Raw genomic sequence first — 16,783 nt, 5'->3', positions numbered from 1 at the left:
AGTGGCAGTTGACATGGGGTAATGAAATTAAGCTCTATTCCTCCTCCCCAATGAGCTGTGGCTGGAGGCAGCCTGTGTGACAGGACCACATGCTTACAGCAGCAAAAACCTCCTCTACTAACAAAAATGTTTAGTCACTCTCTGATCCAAAAAAAAAACACATGAAACTCGGCACTCTGGCTACAAGTGCAGTGATAATGACTCAGATACGACCCCAATGACTTACCCCAGATTTACACTGGCCACGTAACAGAAGCATTAACATAAGTGTAGCTACAGCCACTGTGAAACCCTTTCATTTTAGTCAAGAGAATATTCACACCAGACGCGTAGCAGTGCATATCAGAAGTGTGGCTACACGCTGCTGGTTTTGTTTTGGAGCTGCATCCTCGACGCGTCAATTTGATACATGTAGAGAAGACATTAACCATTAGGTAAACAGGCAGATTACTACGCCCAAATGCAGACTTGCACTAGAAGCCTGGGCAGGAAACACTGGAGAGAATGCGAACTGACCAAGGCTACATTCACACGGAGACGTCTCTTATTTCCATAACGTTTCAATAAATGTGTGTGCCCACATGTATCCACATGAAAATAGGTTGTAGTATATATGCCAGGCCTGTTAGTGGCGCTTTAGCATTACACAGAGACACGCCAAAAAACAGAAAAGAATAAGCTAAGCCTAAGCTCGTCTGTGTAAGGTCAAGTCCCAAGACAAAGGGGAGCACGGGACTTAGGCCTTGTCCACAAGGAGACAAGCTTAGGTGCAGCCATGAAGGTTTTTTTAATTGTATCAGCGGTTCATCCACATGGATCCAGCATTTTGGAAGTCAGAAGATGCCAATTTTTTAAAACCAGGTCCTAGAGTGAAAAGAACCAGTCCCACACCTCCCCTAACCCGCATGCACTCACTCCGACAGACAACAACAATGGTGGGATGGGTTTTGTGCGCATGCTCCGTGTAATTCTTCTTTGCTATTGGCAGAAAGAAAGAACACAGAAAACAAAAGCCTTTGTTTTGTTGTCTCAGGAGAAGAGTCAGTTTAGTGTAGGAGGCAAAGTGTGTGAACAACGCTTAGATTTGTTATGTTTCTCTATCAGTGGCCCTACAGACCTGTTTAGGGTTAATTTATATCACTCCTTTCTATTTCGTAATAAAGACAAGAATTTATAAAGGGAAGAATTACAATGAGGTGACAGCATTAGCCCCTGTACCACCATGCTGCCCTGGACTAAACTTCAATAGCTTAACTGGTTAATTTGATTCATTTTAGCTGAATTAGATAACCCACTAGGTGTATGTGCGAGTACTACAACCTACTCGAGTTGACTGTTTAAGAATTATAGAAAAGTGCGGTCTGATTTGTGGAGGAGTATCCAAGGCTACAGATTAACAGACAATCTTTGGGACGTGTTCCTCTCTGTCTATCTGCCCAAGAAAATAAAATAACATTTCCACACAGGCACTAAAAAGCCATTTCCTTTTCATGAAACAATGTTTCATCGGGCCATTGGTCCTGGAGCAGAGAATGTAATTAAAAGGGAATTGTAGCACAGGGCTGAACAATGGAACTTATTAAGCAGACAGACAGACAGCAGCCTGTCATATGCTGATACAGTAAACAAATGAGCGCGGTTATAAGCCACAGTTATTCACAGTGCCGCATCAGCAATCAGGAGGATTCAAGGAAAGCTTTTGTGTGAATGCTTAAAGATGGTGATTGGTCTGATCAAATGTGCCTTTTATTTTTCACAGTCTTTTATTTTTCCATTCGCCCAGTTAGGATTGGTATTGTTCTCGTAGACTGCTCAAGGTTACTTGAAGCCTCTGGCCAATCTTGCTGTTGACTCTTAGTGTTTGTGGAGGGAGAAGTGGCCATATTTGGACAGGAGTGAGGGGTAAGGGCTGGACCTTACACACCTGTAAATATGGTCACTTTGGTTAAAGCAACATGGATGACAGACTACTGAACATGTGCACATTCTATAGGTACGGTGTCTGTTGCGCTGTTACTGTTAGATCAGTAAGTAAAGTTCATTGCTAGCTGGAAGCTAACATGCTAGTTAATTAACGATAGTTACAGCACACAGCTGCAGCTTCGAAGGAGTTTCATCAGACTGTGGGAGGGCCCTGTGAGTAATTCCTCCACGAACAGCAACAAAAATGTTCAGATGACTAGAGTGCTGGATACACTGCTCATACACAAGATCATCATATGTGCATCAGCGTAAGCCTTGCCACTCATAATTTTCAAACTTCCCGGGAGGATAAATGTAGTTAAAAGTATGGGTAATGTATGACGTCTGACAGCTCCAGCCAGTACACAGGCCTCAGTGCCATGTCTGCTGCTTGTGAGGACAGATACAGGATCCACAGACCAAGACAGACAGACAGGCTGACAGCAGCAGAGACATGCATCAAACTGTGCATCAGCATTTTAACAGTTCTCTCAGTGAAGTATCCACCTCAAACCTGACAATGCTCAGTCACCCAGAAACAGCAGATAACGTGTATGCAGATTCAACAGGTTGGCTGCCGTCAGTTGACAATGGGATGTACTGTGGTGCTGTCAGACTGAACCAGCAGCTTGCTTTACCTCTTTCTCTGTTGTGTTCTCTGACTTTTAGTGGTAGAGTCACTGTTCAGCTGCCGCACTTTGTTTAGAATTGCTGTCCAAGTCAACGGTGCTGTTAGAGCAGACGCTCTGTGAGAGGTTGTTGTTGCTGAGGCATGAATGACAGTCCCTCCTACCCGAGGGACTTCCAAAGGTTGAGTCAAGCCAAAAGGTTCCCTTGGTCTTTGTAGCAGTGGGCAAGTGCTTTAGTTTGAGCCAGCATGCCGCTCTACTTTGTACTTGAAGCGAAAGGTGTGTGTGTGTGTGTGTGTGTGTGTGTGTGCGTCAGAGGCCTTGTAAGCTCTGTGCATCTTACAGTAGAAATAGACTCCTCTTCTGTTTTTCAGTGTTGAACAACTCCCCGTGGAATGAGCCAAGTGTTTCTTCTCTGTCATAGCACGTTCAAGTGCTCTGACTCCTCCACAGGTCCTTCTACCCTCCAAAACCTGTCACCACCGGCAGGTATTCAATGACAAGTGACATAGATTTCTCAGCAGCTCAGTCATATGCAGTAGACCTAATTCTGTGGTTGTATGTGGCCTGAAATTGAGCTAGTCCTGAGAATGATTCTCCTGGTGCATTCCAATGGGTACCTCAGCTTCATTAATCCTGAAACTTAAGGGCCTGTATCCATATCCTGCAGTTTTTGGGTGTATCAAGCCTCATTTTGAGTGTGTTTTTCCCTAAGTGCTTGTTGATACCAGGTTACAATATTACACTATAGCACTATTGCATGGCTTATTCTTTATAGATTACATTAGAAAGGTGATGAAAAGAAAGCAAGGCATCACTGGAGATGACATTGAAAACTAGTGTTAGTGGACAATTTTTCCCCCTTCTGTTGTCCACAGTTTTGACATTGCAAGTCCCAGCTCCTCTTAACTTTGAGTGACAATGTATAGCACAGCAGTATTTTAAAAAATTATATTTTTCTAGTGGATGTAGTGAGAGCGCAGGAGTAAAAGAAGCTGAAAAGTCTTTTTTTTTTAACTAGACCAAAGGGCTTTTATTGTGTAAACTTGCCGGAGAAACCCTGGTCTCTGATGAGAGAAGTGTGTTTTCCACACCAGCCGCCTCCAGTGTGATTCATAACTTCGGTTAACTTCATTCATACAAAAGCACCTCTATGTTGTATTATTGGACACATCAGTAATGAATTCATTAGCAGGCATTTATCTTCAGGGGAGAATGATATATACCACATGTCTGTCTCTGTCGTCTGTCCCAGTTTTACTCACATTCCCTGGCTATGTTCCATGTCTACTACGGTATATAGTTCGTAGTAGGGTCTGGGCAGGGTGCCATTTAACTCTTGTGTTCCAAAATGGAAATGTCGATGTACCAGTTGAGGTCGGTGAGGTTGTTTCAGTATCTAACTGGCTGCTTTTCCCCCTAAAGGCTTGCTCCACACATGGTTGGTGCTCGTTGGAGAGTTTTACTGTTTCTTTTTCTTTTGTGTCCAGAGCCAGAGGTGCAATCCCCTCATTAAAAACAAGGGGATTCAGCACATTTAGCGACTACCAGAAGCATCTGTTTAGATAGCAGTAGAGGAAAATCTTAAAGAGCTTGCACCAACAGAGCATACTTGTATTTCCTCAGGTCTAAATTACTCAGCTGAAGCTGAATGACCTGCATGGTTCCAAGGCAAATCTGTGGTGTTGAGTGTGAGCTAAAGCAACTGACAGAATTACCGTCTTAATCTCCCCCAAAAGTTGGACTGAACGTTTAAACAAGAAATGAGAAAGTGGAATCTGCTGGATTTAGTGTGTAGGATGGTTGTGTTGGAATTGCTGAGTTTTACAGCAGTTAAACAACCTCGTCCTATTACTTTAACTCATCAGAAGCATAGCCTGTGAGCATGAAGTTAACTATCTGATTTGCATGTTGGTTTTTCTTGTCTGGTTGCCAAGAGGAATACTATAATATATGGGATGTACGGCTGTAGAACACCCAGGGGGGTCCTTCTAGGGTCCATCACAAGGGATTTGGTTCTATATTTGTCCTCTTCAATGATTAAATTTGTGGAGTCCCACAGTGACCCTCTGAATGTGATTCTTGACATAGAACATGCTGAGGGCAGATTTTCCAACATTTACATACCTCTCAAACCTCTTCTATGTAGGCCCACAGAAAGAGAACTACAGGATATATGATACATGTCCACCCACACTGCTATATATATTTTTTTTCACTTTTCCTTTTGTCCGCCCACCCTAAAACTCAGTAGGATAGGATACTCATATCTGATTGACTAATGACAAATTGACAAGGTAGCTACCTAATACACGCAGAGTACACAAACACTTGTGTAGTAACACTTACCAAATCAAATATTTCTCCACAATTAATGCAATAAACATTTATTTATATCAGCAATTGTAACCAGCCCATATTCTCAACATATATTATTGCAGAAAAAAAAACAAATTACAAACAAATGTAGGTACTACAATATCAGACCACCAGTTTCATATTCATGCATTACTATAAAGGTCAGAGGACTGTATTTGAGGGGTCTTTGAAAAGGGACAGCCTTGTCATGATATATATATATGATATATATACATGATATATAAGTGTGAACCACTGAAAATATTACTGTACTGAAGACACAGTCAGGTGACAACTTAAGTAAAATCTGAACAAGGGAGGTATAACACAGCAGGATGACATCAGAACCGTGCCTGCTTTCTCAACCGTGCTTAGGGATGAGCATGCCACTGGACAGTGACGATTTTTGATTGACAGACCAGCAACTGTATTGTCTACACTATGAAAGAAACAAGCAGTCATTTCCTGTATCATCATCCACTGGCATACATCTTCATAGGGGGTTTCATAGGATGTTGTGAATATTTAAACTCAGTCAAATAATGTATCTTAAAGACCTTTAGTGAGAAAAGTGAGACAACTTCACCTTTAAGACAAACATTTGATTGCAGTAAAAGGTAAATGTCTCCGAATAACCAAGGCTGCGCTTCTCACTGCAACATTTGAATGTCAAACAGCAGCAGTGGTTCAGTGGTGAGCAGGGTTGTCCAATAACCGGAAGGTCGGCGGTTCGACCCCAGCTCCTCCCTAGTCATTGTTGTGTGTCCTTGGGCAAGGCACTTTACCCGCATTGCCTCCACTGCACTCACTGGTGTATGAATGCGTATGAATGGATCGGCAGTGGTCGGAGAGGCCGTAGGCGCACCTTGGCAGCCACGTCTCCGTCAGTCTCCCCCTGGGGAGCTGTGGCTACCACTGGTAGCTCACCACTGCCACTGTGTGAATGTGGTGTGAAAGAATAATGCATCTCAATGTAAGCGCTTTGAGTGCCTGCCCAACAGAGCAGAAAAGCACAATATAAGACCAATGCATTATTATTATTATTATAAACAGACTTCCCGTCATCCAGTTCTTCCAGTGCTCACAGTGGGATGCATGCATTTTAACACATCAACATCCTTTTGCAGCATTTTCTCATATATTCTCTATACAGTTACAGCCAGTTGTGACTCTTGTTTTATCTATCACTGTCACAGAGCCTCTCAGAACCTGCAGCTTAACCCCTTCACACCTGCTGCACAGTTATCTCACTGTCTTCGTGTTGAGAAATATTTTATACTACCACAAAAGATGTTGCTTTTGCTTCAAGGCCCATCCACCCATTCATGTGTCTTTTTATTTTATTGTCTGGTGACGGATTCCAAGCTGACAGTGTGAGAGTAACTGTACTTCTTCTCTTTTTTAATGGCTCACCTCATGTGTTCATACCAAAACCATGTACATTACCACATCTTTCTTTTTGAGCTGTAGGTGTTGCTGATTACACCATTAAAGTTAGGGCATCACATATATGAAACTGAAGGCAGCATTTTGTCTTCTATAAATATGAACAGTGGATTTTAAAGGTCTGTTTTAAACTTACAGTGGGGACTATGACCTCAGCTTCTAGTGTGCCTGCTTTAGTTGTTTACTGCCTGATGACACATAACATAAGATGCCCTTTGCAGTTTGTGCTGGCTAAGAAGGGGTTACGAACTTGTTGTTACACAGATGAAGGGGCATCCACTGCATGACTGGAGGTTAGCCTTTTGCTGTTCTTCATTTATGCTCTCAGGCCGAATATTTTGACCTTTGTCGCCCCCACGACACCGTGTCCTCTACCTCCTTGCTGGCCCCCACGCTCCTCCTCCCCCACCCCCCCCTCCCCCCAGGCTGAGCAGCTCACCCATGACATTCTAATCTACTTGGGGGCAGTGGAGTCAGGGTCTCGCTAGAAGCTCTTCCTCCATTCTCTGTCCTCCTTTCTGTATTTCCTTCTTTCTCTGCAGCCAGCCATGGTCACTGTCATTACCCTCCTGCAGAGCACACTGCTGTCCTTGTGGCAGAGCCTGCTCTCATGTCTCTTAACTCTGTCTGCACTCACCGTCTTGGCTCTGATATTAAACACTCCGTATTTAATATTTACTGTTAACAGAGGCTACTTTTTCATACAAACTGGACCCAGTTAACAGTTCAGTTCGTGTCACTCAGCGTGTGCAGGTACAAACGTAGACGTACAGCCGACGCTGAGGAGCTGCTACCAATATTTGCTGAAGGGCAGCTGCTGTACAAAGGGCTGCAGTCTTTTTCAGAGCTTATAATAAACACATTATGGAAAACAGTGGAACAGAGCATGGCAATAAACACTGGGCAACACTGGGGACCTTTCAGTTGTGTTTGCATCCGTTGGCCAACAGAGGGGGCTGGCTGCCCACTAGCCTGCAGTCTGATTTGTGCTAGTTTTAAAGAAAACTGCTGTGGAATTTCAAGTGCCAAACTGATTGTATATTATGTATTAAATTAATGTAGACCATATATACCCTTTACAAATGTACACTAAGGAGCTATCATGTGAGATACTTAATGTTGTATCTTACAGGTGTTTGTCCCTCCGTTATTTCATATACCATAATAATAGTTATTTTAATTATGTATTGAGCACTGAAAAATAATTCTTCATCAGGCGGATTTGTTGTAAACACTTAACACATCATCTCTTTATTATCCATTAAAACTGGACCGGTCTGGTCTGCATCAGACCCACAATCCTGAACCATCTGTGCCAACTTCTCTGACTTGTCTTCTTTTGCCTCTCCTCAGACTTGCGGAGAATGACGGCTGGGTTCATGGGCATGGCTGTGGCCATCATCCTGTTCGGCTGGATCATCGGTGTGCTTGGCTGTTGCTGGGACCGAGGTCTCATGCAGTACGTGGCCGGACTGCTCTTCCTCATGGGAGGTGAGTCTCACACACTGACGCACGCACACACACATTCACACAAGGAAAAAAAACTGAATCATCAATCAATTATTTTAGTGACACAATTACATAATCATAATCATTAAAAGGCAAGAAAGTGATAAACAAAAAGTGCAATAATATAAAACCTATACTGCAGCCAACCACCAGGGGGCAATCTAGATGTTTTGGTCTCAGTTGTGGGAAGGTGTCGTCATCCATCTTTATATAAAGTGTGGTATCACACTTTATAGTTTCACTCCACGTTCCGCAGATGTTTATTGGTTAATATTGGACAAAAAAATTAATTGAACAATGAAACATCACCTGCTGTATGAAAAGAAGAAAAGACCACATTATGTTGAGTGAGACCCACATTTTAAAGGTGAAGTATATCTGTACTCCTGCCTCCTCCACCACACACATACAGAAGTGTCCCAGTTTCTGGCAATGGACAATCTGTAGTAAGTCCACACACACTGATGTGCTGCACAGCTCCCACTTGGCAAGAGGAGACTGCACACTCAATTATGATTGTTGTTGGGATTAGCACTGTGCCCTGCGGTTGTATAATGAACAGGCAATTAAAAAGTCAAGTATGATGCTTGGCAATAAAGAGTAGAAAGAAATTGGCTGGGTCTTTTCTGCAACAGCGGTTCACAGGGTCACTGAGCTCCCACAGCCAGGACAAATAATGTGGACGAACATATGTTATTTGCTTGGTGGGCTGTTTTCGTCCATTGTTAGTGTTTAAAATGGAGGGTGGGGTAGATGAGAGCTTTGGAAGTTAGAAGGTACTGAAATAATGGAGCATTTCATCACTTAAAATGGTTAAATAATCAATAGCAATGAGAAACAGAGGTAGAAAAACATAAATTCCATGATTAAACACACACACACATTATTTATTTGTGTTTCCAGTCTACATGTCTGATGTACATCCACTACACTGCACTGGACATCATGCTTCACTGGCTATATTTCAGTCACATTGTACACCATTACTCTAGATGTATTATGATACTACTTGGCTGTAAATGTATTTAAACAGAGGGATTATCCAATGTAGACCAAAGAAAAAGAGACAATTTGCAATGCTATTAAACCAAAAAAAATTAAAATCTATGTACATAATCTGTATATAAGTGTAAATATATAAAAAAAAGACTGTCAGGTAGTAGGAAAATGGGTATGCTAACCAAGCAGTAATGCACTTTACCTAGGCAAAATAGATATACATATAATAGACATAACAAAGTCTCTATTTTCTATCCAATACCATCATGTTTTCATCATTCAAATAATATATACTATACACCCAAAAATAGTATATACCTACCTACCTAGTATATAACCTAAAAATTCACTTAAACATCATTCAAAGCATGTTTTGATCTTGACGGCAAATTCAGCTCCTGCTTCAACATTTTTCTGTCCTTGCAGGAACCTTTTGCATCATCTCTCTCTGTACCTGCGTCGCTGGCATCAATTTTGAGCTTTCCCGTTACCCGAGGTACCTGTACGGCTTGCCCGACGACATCGGCCACGGCTACGGTTGGTCCATGTTCTGCGCATGGGGAGGCCTCGGACTCACCCTCATCGCTGGTTTCTTCTGTACCCTGGCCCCCTCCGTCCAGCCAATAGCTCGATCCACCTGCCCTAAGTCCCGACAGGAGAATGGCACCGTCTGCTAAACCTAGGCAGCTTCAAGCGAAGACCAACTTGAACCCGCAGATACAAACAGAGTAACTGTTCCATGTGTCCATCTGTCTACTCATCTCCACTCTATCCTGGTTCCAGATTTTTTTTCTGTGTGTTTAAAATGAGTGTCTTTGATGACCTGCTGTCTTGAAAATACAAGAAAAAAAACTGAAGGTCTAAAGAAATATTATCAAAAATTCAAAGTTGTGCTTGTTTCGTTGTTGTGGAGCAAAGATGAAGGAGTGGACCAAGAAAAGACTGCAGAGGAGTTACATGGAGTCGGTGACTAGACTAAACTGTGTGTGGTTGTCTAAGGGCAGTTTCTGCTTTCGTGAACTGTGATCGTGATGAACTCATGAAGGTTCTTAATGAACCGGACCTCCGGGAGGATCATACATTGGAATGGACCCGACATGAAACCATGTGAGGTGGTTGGGATTGTGCTCAGTGGCCATGTGTTAACTCTCAGCATTCTAGCTTGTGAGGTTCCTCCAGGCGGGCAGTAAGGAGGAGATCCAGGGACCTCCACAGTTGTATATTATTGTACAGAATAATCAAGAGAAATGACAAACAGAAACTGTCACGTCGGACCATTTCGATTCCAGTTTAGGTGCATTCCATCCCATCTGATAATCCCATATGCCATTCAGCATTTTATACATGCATTCCTTTATTCAAGGTGTGTTTTTCTTTCTACTGAATGTGTGTGATTTTTTTTCATTCTAGTCATAGAGGTAAATGTGTGTGCGTGTGTGAGTGTGTGTATGTCAGGAGGTTGTTTTGCAGTCAAAAAAAGAAAAAAAGTCATGTAGACAGGCCATCCTCCTCAGCTTTGATGAATGAGAGATGGAATGGTTTGACCTAAAGGCATCTGCCTTGTCATCTTTTTCTGGAGGTTCCTGGCAGCACGAGTGACAGATACAGAAGAGGGGGCAGCATGTTCGGCACTGTTACTCGGCTATAACCCTCAGCCACTGTGGAGGACTTAAAGTAATTACATCTAATGAGAACACACTCCTGAAAATACACAGATCCTCTGGAGCTGAGACCTGCAGTGCAGTGACTAAGCACAACTCTGATAGAGAAGGAAAAGTATCTGTAAGACTGTTCAAGGTCTCGGCCTTCAATCATGACTCACACATGCTAACATGGACTTGAATATTCCTATATGCACATCAGGGATGAATACCATTTAACCAGTCACCACTGACACATACACAGCAGCTACAGTGTGCTCTGACAGAGAGTCACCCAGACCTGAGGCTTCAATTCCGGCACCGAACAAGACACTAAAGAGCAGTGAGGCACCGTGTCACGTGACCCTCCACTGAACAAAATCTGATTCTGTTTAAGAATAATTCTGCTTAATTACAGATTAGGTCTCAAATTAATATTCCAGTTATGCATTGATTGATTTTATTATAGTTTTTTGTTTTTTGCACATTGTGTGTGAGAAACCTGGATATGCTACATGGGATACTTTGATTAAAGTGACCATATGATGCAGAAGCTACAATTTACACCAGGGGTCCTTGTTCAACCTCCAAGTATAGTCATGCAAGGGCAAGCCGGCGGCAGTAGCATAGCATTAAAATCATCAAACCAAATAAACAAAATGATGCCTTCTGACAACATTATATATAATCCTTCCACTCTGACCATTGCGTGCTGACCATTCAGTGTAGTGTGTATTGTTTGACACATTGACACACAATGTCATCTGAAGGTCAGCTGCACCTTAGTGATGCTGTGGTTGTATGTCTGTTGATGATGCAGTCAATCTGAGACCGCTTTGACCTCACTGCTGGTATATATGCATCATCACATCTGCTTGTAAGCATCATAATCAGACGGCCTTTGAGACTCGCACCCACTTGGGAGTAGGAACATAAGCAAAGGTTTTACATAATGGGGGCTAACATGTGACCTACATTTCCCATATTTAAGGATTTTCATGTTTTGGCTTTTTCACTTGGTTTAAAAGATGTCCTGCAAAAAAACAACAACAAACAAATACATGAATTTACAGGAAAAAGAAGGCAATGCAGTAGTTATTGCATGTCCTTGGCGGATGGCCTCATAGTCAGCCTGGCTTGGACTGATGCTGCTTTAGTAACTTGATCATTTGTGCGTGTTATACTATCAGCATCACTATGTTCCCAGAAAAAAGAGAAGAAAAAAAAATGAACTTGCTTATTAAAATGTATAGACATTAAATGAAAAGGCCCCTGGATGTAATAAACAAGAGTGAACTGTCAGGTCTGTGTGTGTGTGAGCTGCTCTTATGAGACCCCTCTGTTGTGCTGCTCTGAATGGGCTGCAGCTGCACCTCACAGTGTGTGGGTGTGCTTCACCGTAGAATCGGCTGGATAGAAATCCTTTCAGATGCAGGATAAAGTTAGACATTGTCTGGTTGTAAAATGACTTCAGTGATGTTGTAGATTAAAATAAAGTAGTTTTGTCTCCAAGTTGAGTTTTCAGCAACAATCTTGTGTTTGTGGGTCTACTGAGAGAGAGAGAGGGAGGGGGGGAGAGAGAGAGATTAAATGGGGTCAGCACTGTGTGGGTTAACAGTTTATTCATCTTTTTAACTATAGAAGGACACACATGCAACCAGGCTAACTGGCTAATGAGCTAAGCTGCTAATCATTGTTGTTTACTGCAGTCCACACAAGCTACGGTATCATAATAAATCCAGATTACATAATTACATTAACTGTAACTAGACTTTTAAGTCCTTCCTCAGAAGCACACACAATATGTAAAAAATGTGAGGGGTAGCTCCTGGATATTCATCCACATACAACATATATGCACTCTTTAAACTGTAGTGTAAAGGATCACATGGAGTTCTGACACAAGGTGGGCACACACATGTCATAAGCCACAACAGAGACAGCACTGTGGGAGGAAACCTGACCAACAGGTCCTTAAATACCCCTAATAAAGTTAAAGTCAGCTGAGTTACAGGTTGAATCATGTCTTGCCCCACAACAGCAGGTCTCTCCTCCACCTAAGTCACAGCGCATCGGGGCCACGGCGTCATCAAAGCCAGCTGAGAGCCTCACTATATCCATGCTAACAGTGAAGAATCGGGAGAGAGAAAAACTGCCATCTCCTTTGTGGACAGATGTTAAAAACAGAACTGATCTATCAACCTTTAACATCAATAATGTGTCTATAAACATAAAATAGGAGACAAAAAGAGAAAAATGTTCAACTGTGGAATGTAAAATCACAACAAAATAAAAGTCATCGGTGTGTTTACTAATGCTGGTGTGTTGTCAGTGACTGGGATGTGTAAAAAGCAATTCATTTACAGAAGGCAGCCACAGATTCTGTCAGTGTGTTTAGCCGATTATAGCAAAGTAGCTGAGTCAGTTCAGTTGTGCATGGTGTCACAAGTGAATCTGAATGCACCTTTCTGGAACACAGTATGAATGACAAATGCAGATTAAAAACTAGAAATGTTTTCTTCTGTCTTCACAATTTCTACAGTTGCTGCTGTTTTGCCTATTTTAGTAATTAAAGTATTTATGATAACTAGATTTTATGTCCCCTATGACCAGTGCAGGAGTAAGCACCAGTGTCGGATATGTCAATGTTAGACTAAGGTCTCCAGTACTTATAGTGGATCTTTAGGCCAGTGTGAGGCCATGCTAAAACTCGTCCCGTTGTTCAGGCTGATCTCCATACACATGTGATTGTGTATCACACAATCTATATATTGCCAGATCATTTATGGTTCCCTTTTCTATATAACATGTATATACCTTGTTCTGTAAGCCTATTGTTAGTTATCAGGGCGGCATGTCATTTTGCTCACTGTTCAAAATAGTGGACTATAAAATGCATTATAAAAAGACACTCTCTTTCTGCAGGTCTCTCCAGATCTGCATGTTAACCTGCACTCTGGCACTCTGGCCAACCCAGTGTGTCAAAGAATATTCTCAGTCATCCAGATCATTTTCATTCAAGAGCTTGAACCAAGGTAACTGAGCTTGTAGCGCTTTCGTGAAGACGCTTCGCTGCTTGGATGAGCTTTGAAGTTAATATGAATTTATTATTTAGTCATGTTCTCAAAAAACAAAACAACTCTTTCTTTCTTTGTCTAGTTTCAGAGTATTTAACCAGCCCTCTGGGGTTAATAATAGTGGTTAACTTGCCTTACATCCAAAACTGATAGAGATAATCTGTACAAACTCCAAGCACCACCCTCCATCTTAAACTGAGCACCAAGGATGGGTGGTCCTCTGTATGAAAAGTCATTTTAGTCCTCACTCTATCAATCAATCAATCAATCTTGTAATTATGGCATCTTTATTTAATGCTACATAATTTATTTAATATTATCTTTATTTAATGCTACAAGTATTAATTTAATGCTATATTTATACACTGCTCAAAATATAAAGGGAACACTAAAATGCAGGTTGGGCTGCCCTTTGTCACCAGTTCCGTTCATAATTTTTATGGACAGAATTTCTAGGTGGGGGTCTGCTTTGGGAATCTCTGCTCTTTGAAGATGATGTTGTCCTATTGGCATCATCGAACCAGGACCTCCAGTGTGCACTGGGAGGGTTTTGCAGCTGAGTGTGAAGCGGCTGGGATGCAAATCAGCACCTCCAAGTCTGAGGCCATGGTTCTTGACGGGAAAAAGATGGCTTGTCCTCTTTGGGTGGGGGGAGAGCTCCTGCCCCAAGTGGAGGAGTTTGTGTATGTCAGGGTCTCATTCACGAGTGAGGGAAAAATCGAGCGGGAGATTGAGAGGCGGATTGGTGCAGCTTCTGCAGTAATGCGATCGCTGTACCGGTCCATCGTGGTTAAGAAGGAGCTGAGCCGAAAGACAAAGCTCTCGATTTGCCAGTCAATCTACGTTCCAACCCTCACCTATGCTCACGAGCTTTGGGTAGTGACCCAAAGAATGAGATCGCGAATACAAGCGGCGGAAATGAGCTTTCTTCGAAGGATGGCTGGGTGCTTCCTTAGAGACAGGGTGAGGAGCTCAGTCACCTGAGAGGAGCTCGGAGTAGAGCCGCTGCTCCTTCACATCGAGAGGAGTCAGCTGAGGTGGCTCTGGCATCTGTTCCGGATGCCTCCTGGACGCCTCCCTGGGGAGGTGTTCCGGGCATGTCCCACTGGAAGGAGACTCCCTGGAAGGGATTCCCCTTAGAAAAGCTGGAGGAAGTGTCCGGTGAGAGGGAGGTCTGGGTGTCCCTGCTTAGACTGCTCCCTGCAATCCGGCCCGGATAAGCGATTGGAAGATCGATGGATGGATGACCAATGTAAATCAAAATTATTAACCCATGGAGGTCTGGATTTGGAACCATACTCAAAATTAAAGTGGAAAATCACATTACCTGTGTGCCCTCCCTACAACGCCTGGCAATGCTCCTGATGAGGTGGTGGATGTTGTCCTGAGGGATCTCCTCCCAGACCTGGATTAAAGCATCAGTCAGCTTTTGGACAGTCTGTGCTGCAACGTGGTGTTAGTGGATGGAACAAGACATGATGTCCCAGATGTGCTGGATTGGATTCAGGTCTGGGGAACAGGCAGGCCAGTCAATAGCATCAATGCCTTCATCATGCAGGAACTGCTGACACACTTCAGCCACATGAGGTCTAGCATCGTCATGCATCAGAAGGAACCCAGGGCCCATTTATGCTAACTAGAATTTATGTCCCCTATGAAGAGTGCAGGAGTAAGCACCAGTGTCGGTTAATTCAATGTTAGACTAAGGTCTCCAGTACTTATAGTGGATCTTGAGGCAAGTGTGAGGCCATGCTAAAACTCGTCCTGTTGTTCAGGCTGATCTCCAGGGGCAGGGCTCTGGCAGTGTTCCTCCTGTTAGGTAGCGGCCCTGCTGCTGGGTTGTTGCCCTCCTACGGCCCCCTCCACGTCTCCTGGTGTACTGGCCTGTCTCCTGGTATCTCCTCCATGCTCTGGACACTGTGCTGAAGACATAGCCACAGCTCTCATTGATGTGCCATCCTGGATGAGCTGCACTACCTGAGCAACTTGTGTGGGTTGTAGACACTGCCTCATGCTACCTCTAGGGGTGAGAGTACTAACAAAATGCAAAAGTGAGCAAAACATCAGGCAGAAAGGATGAGAGCAGAGAAATGGTCTGTGGTCAGCGCCTGCAGAACCTCTCCTTTATAGGGGCTGTCTTGATAACTGCCTCTCATTTCCACCTGTTGTCTGTTCCATTTGCACAACAGCAGCTGAAACTGATTCACAATCAGTGTTGATCCTAACTGGACAGGCTGATTTCACAGAAGTGTGATTGACTTGGAGTTACATTGTGTTGTGTTAGTGTTCCCTTTATTTTATTTTATTTTATTTTTGAGCAGTGTATATTTAATGCTAAATGTATTTATTTAATGTCATATTTATAAATGTAATGCTTCATTTATTTATTTATTTAATGCTACGTTGATTCAATGTTATGTATTAATTTAATGCATGTATTTATTTAATGTCATATTTATTAATTTAATGCCACTTTTTAAATGTAATGTCATTTATTAATTTAATGCATGTATATAATGCCATATATATTAAAATTAATGCTGTTTATTTATTGCCCTATGTATTAATGTAATGCTTTATTTTATTTAAAACCTTATTTATTTAATGTCATATTTATTCATTCAATGCATTTGTTTATTTTATTTATTAATTTAATGCCACATTTACTCATGTATTATTTTATTGCTGCATTTGGTTATTGAATGTAATTTATTTATGTATTTATTTAATGCCATATTATTTTATTCAATGTCATAGTTATTAATGTAATGCTTTATTTATTTATTTCATTTGTTTATGTATTTATTGCTAGATTTATTTTTTAGATTTTATTTTAGGTTTATTTTAATTGTTTATTGGCATATTTATTAATTTAATGCCATATATCCCTCACCCTCAGGTTGTCTGCTGGGGCAGCAGTCTAAGGGTGAGGGACATAAACAAACTCAACAGAATCATCAGGAAGGCCAGCCATGTTGTGGGAGAGGAACTGGACTCTCTGACAGAGGTGTGTCAGAGGAGGATGTTGTCCAAAATAAAGACCATACTGGACTGTCCCTCTCACCCGCTCCACGCTGTGCTGACCAGCTACAGGAGCTCGTTCAGCAACAGACTCCGACTCCCACGATGCACCACTGAGAGACACAGGAAGTTCCTGCCTGTC

At 42.3% G+C, this 16,783-nt stretch overlaps 1 protein-coding gene across 1 annotated transcript in view; it reads left to right on the top strand.

Moving 5' to 3' along the window:
• tmem178bb (transmembrane protein 178Bb) overlaps nucleotides 1-11,972 on the top strand; it is a 72,725-nt gene extending 60,753 nt beyond the window's left edge. The window contains exons 4-5 of the mRNA XM_028400710.1: nucleotides 7,749-7,886; nucleotides 9,330-11,972. Coding sequence (XP_028256511.1) covers nucleotides 7,749-7,886; nucleotides 9,330-9,580 — 389 coding nt within the window. The 3' untranslated portion in view covers nucleotides 9,581-11,972. The remainder of the gene's footprint in view (nucleotides 1-7,748; nucleotides 7,887-9,329) is intronic.
• Nucleotides 11,973-16,783: the final 4,811 nt, after the last annotated feature.

The sequence above is a fragment of the Parambassis ranga genome, chromosome 2 (assembly GCF_900634625.1).
Source record: "Parambassis ranga chromosome 2, fParRan2.1, whole genome shotgun sequence".
NCBI lineage: Eukaryota > Metazoa > Chordata > Actinopteri > Ambassidae > Parambassis > Parambassis ranga.
This window is presented reverse-complemented; position numbering and strand designations above follow the sequence as displayed.